The sequence below is a fragment of the Coregonus clupeaformis genome, chromosome 16 (assembly GCF_020615455.1).
Source record: "Coregonus clupeaformis isolate EN_2021a chromosome 16, ASM2061545v1, whole genome shotgun sequence".
NCBI lineage: Eukaryota > Metazoa > Chordata > Actinopteri > Salmoniformes > Salmonidae > Coregonus > Coregonus clupeaformis.
This window is the reverse complement of record NC_059207.1, coordinates 24,983,335-24,997,228: the sequence shown is the minus strand read 5'-3', so window position 1 is coordinate 24,997,228 and position 13,894 is coordinate 24,983,335. Positions and strand designations below refer to the sequence as shown.

At 42.9% G+C, this 13,894-nt stretch overlaps 1 protein-coding gene across 2 annotated transcripts in view; it reads left to right on the top strand.

Moving 5' to 3' along the window:
- The window catches only part of LOC121584568 (rho guanine nucleotide exchange factor 28), a 97,903-nt gene that overhangs the window by 55,694 nt on the left and 28,315 nt on the right, over window positions 1-13,894 (top strand). For both annotated transcript variants that reach the window (XM_041900518.2, XM_041900517.2), the window contains exons 5-6: window positions 3,709-3,820; window positions 7,226-7,268. In XM_041900518.2, the coding sequence (XP_041756452.1) occupies window positions 3,709-3,820; window positions 7,226-7,268 (155 nt within the window). The remainder of the gene's footprint in view (window positions 1-3,708; window positions 3,821-7,225; window positions 7,269-13,894) is intronic.

Sequence of the window (13,894 nt, the reverse complement as noted above, 5' to 3'; positions counted from 1 at the left end):
TGGGGAGATGGGACATATCTCCTGGCAGTGTGGGAAACCAGCCGATGAACCTATGCCCACTGCGGAGTCCTCCAGCTCAGCACCCACACACCATTTTGCCTCGCTCTTGGGAGTCGTAGATGGCGGCCCAGATCGACCCCCCACCTGCCCGGTAACTGTGAATCACCATGATGTGGAGGCCTTACTGGATTCTGGTAGCCGGGCCACCCTGGTGCGTAAGGATTTGGTGGGCCCAACGTGTCTGACCCCGGGGAAAGTCCTCCCAGTTTCCTGTGTCCATGGGGACACCAGAGAATACCCCATTACTGAACTTACAATGACCAGCACACGGGGAACCATACACACGACGGCGGGGGTGGTTGATTCCCTCCCCGTCCCTGTCCTAATTGGACCGAGACTGCCCAGCCTTTTACCCACTCTGGAGAGAGTCTCAGGAGAGGATAACCCGAGTACCTCGGAAACGGAGAGGCAAGACTCATCCTGGGAAGGCTCCGGTGCAATCCTCCGAATTACTCACTCCCGCCCGGGCTCTGATAGGGATGGCAGGTGCCCAGACCGACACAGAGACGGAGCTACAGAATCTGGACAAAGAACTGTCTGGTCTGAAGGGGACCGCTGAGAGGTATCGTTTGTTAAAGCAACAGTTAGACATGAAGACAGAAGAGTTAGATATCCTCCAGGCTAAACTCCAACAGAGCTCCTTCCATAAGCAACAGGAGGAGCTGGAGAGGCTGCGCAGGACCATCGAGGAGTGTGAGGAGACCCTGCGCAGTAGTAAGGAGGTCCAGAAGAAGGCAGAGGAGAAGTACAAGGTGTTGGAGAACAAGATGAAGAATGCGGAGGCAGAGAGAGAGAAGGAACTGAAAGCTGCTCAACAGAAGCTAAACTCTGCTAAAACCAAGGCTGATGCGTTCAGTAAGAAACTCAAGGAGAGACAACAGGAGGCTGAGTCCCTGGTCCTAGAGGTGGAGGAGTTGAAGAGAGAGCAGGCTGGCAAGCACCACGGCAATGCGGACGCCCTCTCCCGGCGTGATGCCTTCTTCGCTGCCTTTACCCCGACGAGGACGTCGGTCCCGAGGAGGGGGATGTGTGATGTCACGAGAGGCTGTGTCCTGGAGGGACGTTACATCCCCCTGAGGTGGCTGCAAACCCAGACAGCTATGGCTCCATCTGCTGGTATGGTCGGGAACTCCACCCCTCTATGGCCAATCTTCCCACGCAGCTGAAACAAATGAGGAGCTGATGAGCTGAAGGTTTGGGAAGGGAAGAGACACACTGAGGGGAGTGTGGGGGGGTGAAGAGACACAGTCTCCAACCTGGGCTCTCTGGAGGACAAGAGTGCTGCACGTCCACTTCCATGAGGAATATAAGGATTTGGAGATACTTACCTTTGGGAAATACTCACCTTTGGATATATGCACCTGTGGAAATACGTGAGAGACATTTGGAAGGACTTTTTGCTGGGTTGGCCACTAGCTGCAACGTGGACTACAGTAAGGCTGGGGAAAAGTTATCTGAGCGAGTGAGAATTATGATTTTGGATGTGGAAGAGACATCCCTGAACTGTTAACCCTTAAAGAGCCACAAGAGAACAGAATTTTGTTATATTTTCGTTAATTTCCCAAGACCTATAATAAAATCCTTGTTTTGTTTGAACCTTGTCTCCTTGCACTACTTGAGCAATCCCGCTGAAAGCTGTGTAGCCTCTCGTGACGTCACAATACATAGACATATAAATACATACATATACACACATACATACATACATACATACATACATACATACATACATACATACATACATACATACATACATACATACATACATATAAATACATATACATGTTTGGACACACCTACTCATTCAAGGGTTTTTCTTTATTTTTACAATTTTTTACATTGTAGAATAATAGTGAAGACACCAAAACTATGAAATAACACATATGGAATCATGTAGTAAACAAAAAAGTGTTAAACAAATCAAAGTATATTTTATATTTGAGAATCTTCAAATAGCCACCCTTTGCCTTGATGACAGCTTTGCACACTCTTGGCATTCTCTCAACAAGCTTCACCTGGAATGATTTTCCAACAGTCCTGAAGGAGTTCCCACATATGCTGAGCACTTGTTGGCTGCTTTTCCTTCACTCTGCGGCCCGACTCATCCCAAACCATCTCAATTTGGTTGAGGTTGGGGGATTGTGGAGGCCAGGTCATCTGACGCAGCACTCCATCACTTTCCTTCTTGGTCAAATAGCCTGGAGGTGTGTTGGGTCATTGTCCTGTTGAAAAACAAATGATAGTCCCACTAAGCCCAAACCAGATGGGATGGCGTTTCACTGCAGAATGCTATGGTAGCCATGCTGGTTAAGTGTGCCTTGAATTCTAAATAAATCACAGACAGTGTCACCAGCAAAGCACCCCCACACCATAACACCTCCTCATCCATGCTTTACGGTGGGAAATACAGATGCAGAGATCATCCGTTCACCCACACCACGTCTCACAAAGACACAGCGGTTGGAACCAAAAATCTCCAATTTGGACACCAGACCAAAGGATACATTTCCACCGGTCTAATGTCCATTGCTCGTGTTTCTTGGCCCAAGCAGGTCTCTTCTTATTATTGGTGTCCGGTAGTAGTGGTTTCTTTGCAGCAATTCGACCATGATTCACACAGTCCCCTCTGAGCAGTGGATGTTGAGATGTGTCTGTTACTTGAACTCTATGAAGCATTTATTTGGGCGGCAATTTCTGAGGCTGGTAACTCTAATGAACTTATCCTCTGCAGCAGAGTTAACTCTGGGTCTTCCATTCCTGTGGTGGTCCTCTTGAGAGCCAGTTTCATCATAGCGCTTGATGGTTTTTGCGACTGCACTTGAAGAAACTTTCAAAGTTCTTGAAATGTTCCGTATTGACTGACCTTCATGTCTTAAGGTAATGATGGACTGTTGTTTCTCTTTGCTTATTTGAGCTGTTCTTGCCACAATATGGACTTGGTCTTTTACCAAATAGGGCTATCTTCTGTATACCCCCCTACCTTGTCACAACACAACTGATTGGCTCAAATGCATTAAGAAGGAAAGAAATTCCACAAATTAACTTTTAAAAAGGCACACCTGTTAATTGAAATGCATTCCAGGTGACTACCTCATGAAGCTGGTTGAGAGAATGCCAAGAGTGTGCAAAGCTGTCATCAAGGCAAAGGGTGGCTATTTGAAGAATCCCAAATCTCAAATATATTTTGATTTGTTTAACACTTTTTTGGTTACTACATGATTCCATATGTGTTATTTCACAGTTTTGATGACTTCACTATCATTCTACAATGTAGAAAATAGTTTTAAAAAATAAAGAAAAACCCTGCAATGAGTAGGTGTGTCCAAACTTTTGACTGGTACTGTATATATACATATCCTTTAAAAATATATATTTTCCTTTATTACTTTCCAACCCCACCACCCCTCCCCTAATTGGAGTAAACTAGTGAACAACAATGCTTAGGCCTCTACTTCCAGCTTATACGTAATATATACATTTTTTGGACAATTTTACAATAGTTCTATTTTGTTTGTTTTTACTCCTGAACTTCCTTTACCCTCAAATCATTTTCATGATGTCCATCCGGTTTGCTTCTGTATGCCATATCTTTCAAACTGTGCTCTTTCACAAAAGTTCTTAACCATGGTTCTGGTGTGTTTCCCTCAGGATCAGTCAGACCCACAACATCGTCTGCGCTCTTACTCCTACTCCTCCCCCAAGGCCCAGCTTTCACGTCCCCTGTTAACCCGAGATGTAGCAATCTCCGACCTGACAGAAGGTCAGTCACCTTTAACCCCTGACCCCTGACTTCTCTCTCCCCAGGGCCATCCACCATGTGTCAGACAGAAGCCTGTTTAGGATAGCTTTGCAGCTGGGTTCTCTCTGTAGCTCTTCAGGAGCTGGGGTAAACACAGTGAACTGTGTGTGGGTTTGGTTTGGTTTCGGGGAAATGTTGTGGTTCTTTATGGGGAGATTGTTTTGTTTCTCTCATGGGGAAATGTTTTGACATTGCTACCATTTGTCTGTTGTTGTCCTTTTTCTCCTCCTGTTCTTTCTTTCTGTGATCTGTTCTTCCTCCTCTCTCTTTCTGTGATCTGTTCTTCAACAGCAGCTCTTTCCTGTGTGAGTACCCTCTCTCTCTGTAGGGGTCTGCTGGACCTGGGGCTTTAGAAATATTCTAGGTTACATCCTAGAATGGCACCCTATCCCCTATATAGTGCACTACTTTTGACCAGAGCCCTAGGGGCCCAGGTCAAAGGTAGTGCACAACACACTCACTTGCCAAGGTTTAACATAGACAGACGTGTGATTGTATTGTAGCCCCTAATGTTGACCTTTTCCTTCACAGATGACATACTCAAACTGTCAATATTTATTTTGACATTATTTTACTCGTTGCCACGGTCCAGATTTACCAAGCAATTGCACAGTTGATTTTAATCGCTAAGAGTCTATTGACACACCCGTGCATAGTAAGTAACAAAATTCAAAAAATCCCCATCAAAATCCATCAGTTTATTAACGTATAGATATATGCACGGCATCCGCCTATGTCGGCCTTCTGCGGTGGAAGGTGGCCGAGCTACAGCAGTGTTTCAGACCATGAGACATCCCGAAAATCGGTCTTTTCACAAAAACATCTGTAGCGTCTCATCTTTCCTCTATTAAAAGATGAAATTCTCACGAAAACGAACGATCGTGTTCTCCGTTTTGCTCTACGACCCACACAAGTGTCACTGGACTCATCTGACGGTAACCCGCTACCGGTTAAAAAAATGAATGGAAGTATGGAGGTAGTTTTGTGGCAACAAAAAAAAGGGTTTAAATATGTGTCCAAAAAACACAAATAGTTCCTGACCTTTCTTATATCTCCTAGGTATAGGACAGACATTTCAAAACCTTATTGCTTATGATTAATTTGTCTGTTTTGCCATTTATGAATGTGTTCTTCAATGCATTTCTAAGGGCTATAGTAGTAAAGGCCAAATTCAATATGTTATCCCCCCAAAAAATGTATACAGTGTCTTGCGAAAGTATTCACCCCCCTTGGCAATTTTCCTATTTTGTTGCCTTACAACCTGGAATTAAAATTGATTTTTTTGGGGGGATTGTATCATTTGATTTACACAACATGCCTACCACTTTGAAGATGCAAAATATTTTTTATTGTGAAACAAACAAAAAATAAGACAAAAAAATGGAAAACTTGAGCGTGCATAACTATTCACCCCCCCAAAGTCAATACTTTGTAGAGCCACCGTTTGCAGCAATTACAGCTGCAAGTCTCTTGGGGTATGACTCTATAAGCTTGGCACATCTAGCCCCTGGGATTTTTGCCATTCTTCAAGGCAAAACTACTCCAGCTCCTTCAAGTTGGATGGGTTCCGCTGGTGTACAGCAATCTTTAAGTCATACCACAGATTCTCAATTGGATTGAGGTCTGGGCTTTGACTAGGCCATTCCAAGACATTTAAATGTTTCCCCTTAAACAACTCGAGTGTTGCATTAGCAGTATGCTTAGGGTCATTGTCCTGCTGGAAGGTCAACCTCCGTCTCAGTCTCAAATCTCTGGAAGACTGAAACAGGTTTCCCTCAAGAATTTCCCTGTATTTAGCGCCATCCATCATTCCTTCAATTCTGACCAGTTTCCCAGTCCCTGCCGATGAAAAACATCCCCACAGCATGATGCTGCCACCACCATGCTTCACTGTGGGAATGGTGTTCTCGGGGTGATGAGAGGTGTTGGGTTTGCACCAGACATAGCGTTTTCCTTGATGGCCAAAAAGCTCAATTTTAGTCTCATCTGACCAGAGTACCTTCTTCCATATGTTTGGGGAGTCCCCCACATGCCTTTTGGTGAACACCAAACGTGTTTGCTTATTTTTTCTTTAAGCAATGGCTTTTTTCTGGCCACTCTTCCGTAAAGCCCAGCTCTTTGGCGTGTACGGCTTAAAGTGGTCCTATGGACAGATACTCCAATCTCCGCTGTGGAGCTTTGCAGCTCCTTCAGGGTTATCTTTGGTCTCTTTGTTGCCTCTCTGATTAAAGCCCTCCTTGCGTGGTCCGTGAGTTTTGGTGGGTGGCCGTCTCTTGGTAGGTTTTTAGTGGTGCCATATTAGTTCAATTTTTTTATAATGGATTTAATGGTTCTACGTGGGATGTTCAAAGTTTCTGATATTTTTTTATAACCTAACCCTGACCTGTACTTCTCCACAACTTTGTCCTGACCTGTTTGGAGAGCTCCTTGGTCTTCATGGTGCTTAGTGGTGTTGCGGACTCTGGGGCCTTTCAGAACAGGTGTATATATACTGAGATCATGTGACAGATCATGTGACACTTAGATTGCACACAGGTGGACTTTATTTAACTAATGAGGTGACTTCTGAAGGTAATTGGTTGCACCAGATCTTATTTAGGGGCTTCATAGCAAAGGGGGTGAATACATATGCACGCACCACTTTTCCGTTATTTACTTTCTTGAATTTTTTGAGACAAGTTATTTTTTTCATTTCTCTTCACCAATTTGGACTATTTTGTGTATGTCCATTACATGAAATCCAAATAAAAATCAATTTAAATGACAGGTTGTAATGCAACAAAATAGGAAAAACGAATGAATACTTTTGCAAGGCACTGTACCTTCTGGGGTCCTACAATTCTAAATCAAATGGCTAAATGATCCATTGTGTGACAATCTTAAAACAATTCGATATGTTAGCTTAGTAGAACCCCCCAGTTTAAAATCAGTTGTGCAATTGCTTGGTAAATCTGGACCATGGCAACAAGTAAAAGTTGGAGTATTTCATCTGTGAGTATGTCGTCTGTGAAGAAAAAAGGTATGTATACGATGAATATGATGCAATATCCCAAAAACATTAACATTCACCATACATTTTTATTAATGTTGGATTTTGCAATCTTAGCAAATCTGTCCTAGGTATAGTTGACTGTATATTGATCATTGCTTGTGTTCCAAATGGCACCATATTCCCTATATATTGCACTACCTTTGACCAGAGCACTCTCTGCCCTGGTCAAAGGTAGTACACTATATAGGGAATAGGGTGCCATTTGGGACATAAACATTAACTCTGCTTCTGGTGTTTATGAGTTGATGGGGACTCCTGTTGAGTCTCACTTTCCTTGTTACTCACATTACTGTCATTCCGTGTAACCCTTTCAGAGCATATAGACTTCAACTTGACTGAGACACCCAGAGAGAAGAGGTACGGACAATCTTTCATTCTACAGTATTTATTTTAGAGTCTTTGCAATGCCCCACCTCTCTAGTGTGTGTGTGCATGCATGCGTGCGTGTGTGTGTCTCTGTGGGTGTGTGTGCGCATTTGTGCGTGTGTGTCTGTGTGTGTGTGTAACACAATCTTAGTTGCCCCTCTAGTTTAGCCATGTGGTCAGGGTCTGGCTGGGCAGGATGTGACATACTTCCTGTTACACGGCCCACAGGTCAGAATAAGCTCTGATTACAACCTAAAAATAACCCCAAATACACACACACACACACAAACAGGGCTTTCCTAGACATCTGAACTCAGACACGACTTTTAGAATGCAGTAGTTTTAGAAGTGATACTTATACAATAACAAGTTGCATCATAGTTCTGAAACAGATATAATTGTTGATTTGTATTTATTTACTTGTCCACAAGGTTTTATTTATGTGATGACGTTATCAGATTTTGTTTGTAAAGAGTCTTTTCCATGTACGTTTTTTTATCATTCATGGTGACTCATACTTACATCTCAGCTCATCTCACTAACGTCTCAGAAATATGAGGTCTCATTCCCTAATATATTGCCATCGCTAAAGAAACATTAATGCATCGCTAACAGCAGAGAGATCATATGAGAGATGATGGTATATATATGAGAGATGATGGTATAGCTAGTTAACTACATACATTATCTCAGGTAACACACAGACAATCTTACCCCATCTCTACAACATCAACATTCTAAATGGTATCCATTTTAACACAGATGGATGATGTCCATATTATTGTCCAGATAATTGCCAGTCTGAGTGGTACAACCATATGTAGCGCATTAGAGTAGAACAATACGATGTTAAATGTCATCAACTTATAGTTGTATAGATGTATGTCTTCACAATCTAGAGTATGTAGCTATTCATACTACCTTTGTGACTCGACACTGCTTTAGCCCGCTGAGCTAAAGCCGAGAAGCTAACACGAGTCTTCAGGTCTAAGACAATGTTACTCATCAAATGAACGTTCTTCCCTATGAATGTAGCTCAAGCTGAAACTGAAAGTGTTTGAGTCGTATGATGATCTGCACTGAACAAAAATATGAACGCAACATGTAAAATGTTGGTCCCATGTTTCATGAGCTGAAATAAAAAATCCTTATTTCTCTCATATTTTGAGCACAAATGTATTTACTGGACATCCCTTTTAGTGAGCATGTTCTCCTTTGCTAAGATAATCCATCCACCTGACATTTACATTTTACATTTTATTCATTTAGCAGACGCTCTTATCCAGAGCGACTTACAGTTAGTGAGTGCATACATTTTCATACTGGCCCCCCGTGGGAAATGAACCCACAACCCTGACGTTGCAAGCGCCATGCTCTACCAACTGAGCTACAGGGGACTATCAAGAAGCTGATTAAAAAGCATGATCATTACACAGGTGCAGCTTGTGCTGGGGACAATGAAAGGCCACTTTAAAATGTGTAGTTTAGGGGGCTGCTGTGGAGTATTTATGTCTGTAATAAAGCACTTTTGTGGGGGAAAAACTCATTCTGATTAGCTGGGCCTGGCTGCCAAGTGGGTGGGCCTATGCCCTCCAAGGCCCACCCATGGCTGCACCCCTGCCCAATCGTGTGACATCCATAGATTAGGGCCTAATGAATTTGTTTATTCCTTATATGAACTGTAACTGAGTCAAATCTTTGTAATTGTTGCATTTATATTTTAGTTCAGTATGTATTCAGACAGATGAGAAAGAGTGGGAGAGACAGTGGGAAAGGTGAAGACGGGGATCGAACTCCAGTCTCCAGGGTTGTGTACGTTAGGGTTTAATAGTGGGTACCAGGTTACCGAGATGTAATCAATTATTTCTATGAACAACATGAAGTGAAATGGAACTGTTAAATTATATGAAATGTCTACAGCTGTCCTCTCTAAGGCCTTTTCTGCTCTGCTATCTGCATGATCAATCATCAAAGCTCAGGGTGGGGACAGACAGCGAATCTCATATAGAGCGCAGTTCCAAATGCATGTATCATCTCATCAGCTGGTAACTTTTTTTCTTGTGACAGGCAGGCTACATTTGCTGTATCATAGCCTATGTTACAGTAATATTAGGACTAATATATCTGAATGTGCGTTTAATTTACACATGTTCATCAGGCTTTCGGAAGTCACCCTATTAATTTAACGGTTATCTTTTATTTTTTTTACAACCAAATCTCTATTTTTTATGTACAGTGCATTCGGAAAGTAAGACCCCTTTACTTTTTCCACATTTTGTTACATTACAGCCTTATTCTAAAATTGATTAAATAAATACAAATCCTCATCAATATACACACAATACCCCATAACGACAAAGCAAAAACAGGTTTTTTGAAATGTTTGCAAATTTCTAAAAATAAATAAAAATAAATACCTTATTTACGTAAGTATTCAGACCCTTTGCTATGAGACTCAAAATTGAGCTCAGGTGCATCTGTGGTGACTTCAATTGATTTTTGTATTTATTTCACCTTTATTTAACCAGGTAAGCCAGTTGAGAACAGGTTCTCATTTACAACTGCGACCTAGCCAAGATAAAGCAAAGTTGGATTGGACATGAAAGGCACACACCTGTCTATATAAGGTCCCACAGTTGCCAGTGCATGTCAGAACAAAAACCAAGACTCTTCCTAGAGCTGGCCGTCCGACCAAACTGAGCAATCGGGGGAGAAGGGCCTTGCTCAGGGAGGTGACCAAGAACCCGATGGTCACTCTGACAGAGCTCCAGAGTTCCTCTGTGGAGATGGGAGAACCTTCCAGATGGACAACCATCTTTGCAGCACTCCACCAATCAGGCCTTTATGGTAGAGTGGCCAGACGGAAGCCACTCCTCAGTAAAAGGCACATGACAGCCGCTTGGAGTTTGCCAAAAGGCACCTAAAGACTCTCAGACCATGAATGTGCTTCCTCCAGACGTGCCAAGTGTCACGTCTGGAGGAAACCTGGCACCATCCCTACGGTGAAACATGGTGGTGGAAGCATCATGCTGTGGGGATGTTTTTCAGCAGCACTGACTGGGAGACTAGTCAGGATCGAGGGAAAGATGAACGGAGCAAAGTACAGAGAGATCCTTGATGAAAACCTGCTCCAGAGCACTCAGGACCTCAGATTGGGACAAATGTTTACCTTCCAACAGGACAGCGACCCTAAGCACACAGCCAAGACAACGCAGGAGTGGCTTCAGGACAAGTCTCTGAATGTCCTTGAGTGGCCCAGCCAGAGCCCGGACTTGAACCCGATCGAACATCTCTGGAGAGACCTGAAAATAGCTGTACAGCGACACTCCCCATCCAACCTGACAGAGCTTGAGAGGATCTGCAGAGAAGAATGTGAGAAACTCCCCAAATACAGGTGTGCCAAGCTTGTAGCGTCATACCCAAGAAGACTCAATGCTGTAATCTCTGCCAAAGGTTCTTCAACAAAGTACTGAGTCAAGGGTCTGAATACTTATGTAAATGTAATATTTCCGTTTTTTATATTATTATAAATAAATAAAAACAGTTTTTGCTTTGTCATTATGGGGATTGTGTGTAGATTGATGATGGGGGAAAAACAATTTAATCTATTTTAGAATAAGGCTGTAACGTAACAAAATGTGGAAAAGTCAAGGGATCTGAATACTTTCCGAATGCACTGTAAATGGCATGAAGCCTAGGTCTAAGTCCTTAGATCGCAATATGTACTAAGGTAACATATGGAATTGTTTTTGATCATTTAGCCATTTGATTTTGAATTACAGTGGCTTGCAAAAGTATTTCCACACCTTGGCAATTTTACAGTTTTGTTGCCTTACAACCTGGAATTAAAATTGATTTTGGGGGGGTTTGTATCATTTGATTTACACAACATGCCTACCACTTTGAAGATGCAAAATCTTTTTTGTTGTGAAATAAGCAAGAAATAAGATGAAAAAAAAGAAAATTTGTGCGTGCATAACTATTCACCCCCCCCAAAGTCAATACTTTGTAGAGCCAGCTTTTGCAGCAATTACAGCTGCAAGTCTCTTGGGGTATGTCTCTATAAGCTTGGCACATCTAGCCACTGGGATTTTTGCCATTCTTCAAGGCAAAACTACTCCAGCTCCTTCAAGTTGGATGGGTTCCGCTGGTGTACAGCAATCTTTAAGTCACACCACAGATTCTCAATTAGATTGAGGTCTGGGCTTTGACTAGGCCATTCCAAGACATTTAAATGTTTCCCCTTAAACCACTGGAGTGTTGCTTTAGCAGTATGCTTATGGTCATTGTCCTGCTGGAAGGTGAACCTCCGTCCCAGTCTCAAATCTCTGGAAGACTGAAACAGGTTTCCCTCAAGAATTTCCCTGTATGTAGCGCCATCCATCATTCCTTCAATTCTGACGAGTTTCCCAGTCCCTGCCGACATACCCACAGCATGATGCTGCCACCACCATGTTTCAATGTGGGGATGGTGTTCTCTGGGTGATGAGAGGTCTTGGGTTTGCATCAGACATGGCGTTTTCCTTGATGGCCAAAAATGTTAGTCTCATCTGACCAGAGTACCTTCTTCCATATGTTTGGGGAGTCTCCCACATGCCTTTTGGTGAACACCAAACGTGTTTGCTTATTTTTTTCTTTAAGCAATGGCTTTTTTCTGGCCACTCTTCCGTAAAGCCCAGCTCTGTGGAGTGTACGGCTTAAGGTCGTCCTATGGACAGATACTCCCATCTCCGCTGTGGAGCTTTGCAGCTCCTTCAGGGTTATCTTTGGTTTGTTTGTTGCCTCTGATTAATGACCTCCTTGCCTGCTCCGTGAGTTTTGGCAGGTTTGTTGTGGTGCCATATTCTTTCCATTTTTTTATAATGGATTTAATGGTGCTCTGTGGGATGTTCAAAGTTTCAGATTTTTTTTTATAACCCAACCCTGATTTGTACCTCTCCACAACTTTGTCCCTGACCTGTTTCGAGAGCTCCTTGGTCTTCATGGTGCCGCTTGCTTGGTGGTGCCCCTTGCTTAGTGGTGTTGCGGACTCTGGGGCCTTTTAGAACAGGTACATATATATATACTGTATATATATATATATATATATATACAGTGGGGGAAAAAAGTATTTAGTCAGCCACCAATTGTGCAAGTTCTCCCACTTAAAAAGATGAGAGAGGCCTGTAATTTTCATCATAGGTACATGTAAACTATGACAGACAAATTGAGAAATTCCAGAAAATCACATTGTAGGATTTTTTATGAATTTATTTGCAAATTATGGTGGAAAATAAGTATTTGGTCACCTACAAACAAGCAAGATTTCTGGCTCTCATAGACCTGTAACTTCTTCTTTAAGAGTATCCTCTGTCCTCCACTCGTTACCTGTATTAATGGCACCTGTTTGAACTTGTTATCAGTATAAAAGACACCTGTCCACAACCTCAAACAGTCACACACCAAACTCCACTATGGCCAAGACCAAAGAGCTGTCAAAGGACACCAGAAACAAAATTGTAGACCTGCACCAGGCTGGGAAGACTGAATCTCCAATAGGTAAGCAGCTTGGTTTGAAGAAATCAACTGTGGGAGCAATTATTAGGACATGGAAGATATACAAGACCACTGATAATCTCCCTCGATCTGGGGCTCCACGCAAGATCTCACCCCGTGGGGTCAAAATGATCACAAGAACGGTGAGCAAAAATCCCAGAACCACACAGGGGGACCTAGTGAATGACCTGCAGAGAGCTGGGACCAAAGTAACAAAGCCTACCATCAGTAACACACTACGCCGCCAGGGACTCAAATCCTGCAGTGCCAGACGTGTCCCCCTGCTTAAGCCAGTACATGTCCAGGCCCGTCTGAAGTTTGCTAGAGTGCATTTGGGTGATCCAGAAGAGGATTGGGAGAATGTCATATGGTCAGATGAAACCAAAATAGAACATTTTGGTAAAAACTCAACTCGTCATGTTTGGAGGACAAAGAATGCTGAGTTGCATCCAAAGAACACCATACCTACTGTGAAGCATGGGGGTGGAAACATCATGCTTTGGGGCTGTTTTTCTGCAAAGGACCAGGACGACTGATCCGTGTAAAGGAAAGAATGAATGGGGCCATGTATCGTGAGATTTTGAGTGAAAACCTCCTTCCATCAGCAAGGGCATTGAAGATGAAATGTGGCTGGGTCTTTCTGCATGTTAATGATCCCAAACACACCGCCCGGGCAACGAAGGAGTGGCTTCGTAAGAAGCATTTCATGGTCCTGGAGTGGCCTAGCCAGTCTCCAGATCTCAACCCCATAGAAAATCTTTGGAGGGAGTTGAAAGTCCGTGTTGCCCAGCGACAGCCCCAAAACATCACTGCTCTAGAGGAGATCTGCATGGAGGAATGGGCCAAAATACCAGCAACAGTGTGTGAAAACCTTGTGAAGACTTACAGAAAACGTTTGACCTGTGTCATTGCCAACAAAGGGTATATAACAAAGTATTGAGAAACTTTTGTTATTGACCAAATACTTCTTTTCCACCATAGTTTGCAAATAAATTCATAAAAAATCCTACAATGTGATTTTCTGGATTTTATTTTGTCATTTTGTCTGTCATAGTTGACGTGTACCTATGATGAAAATTACA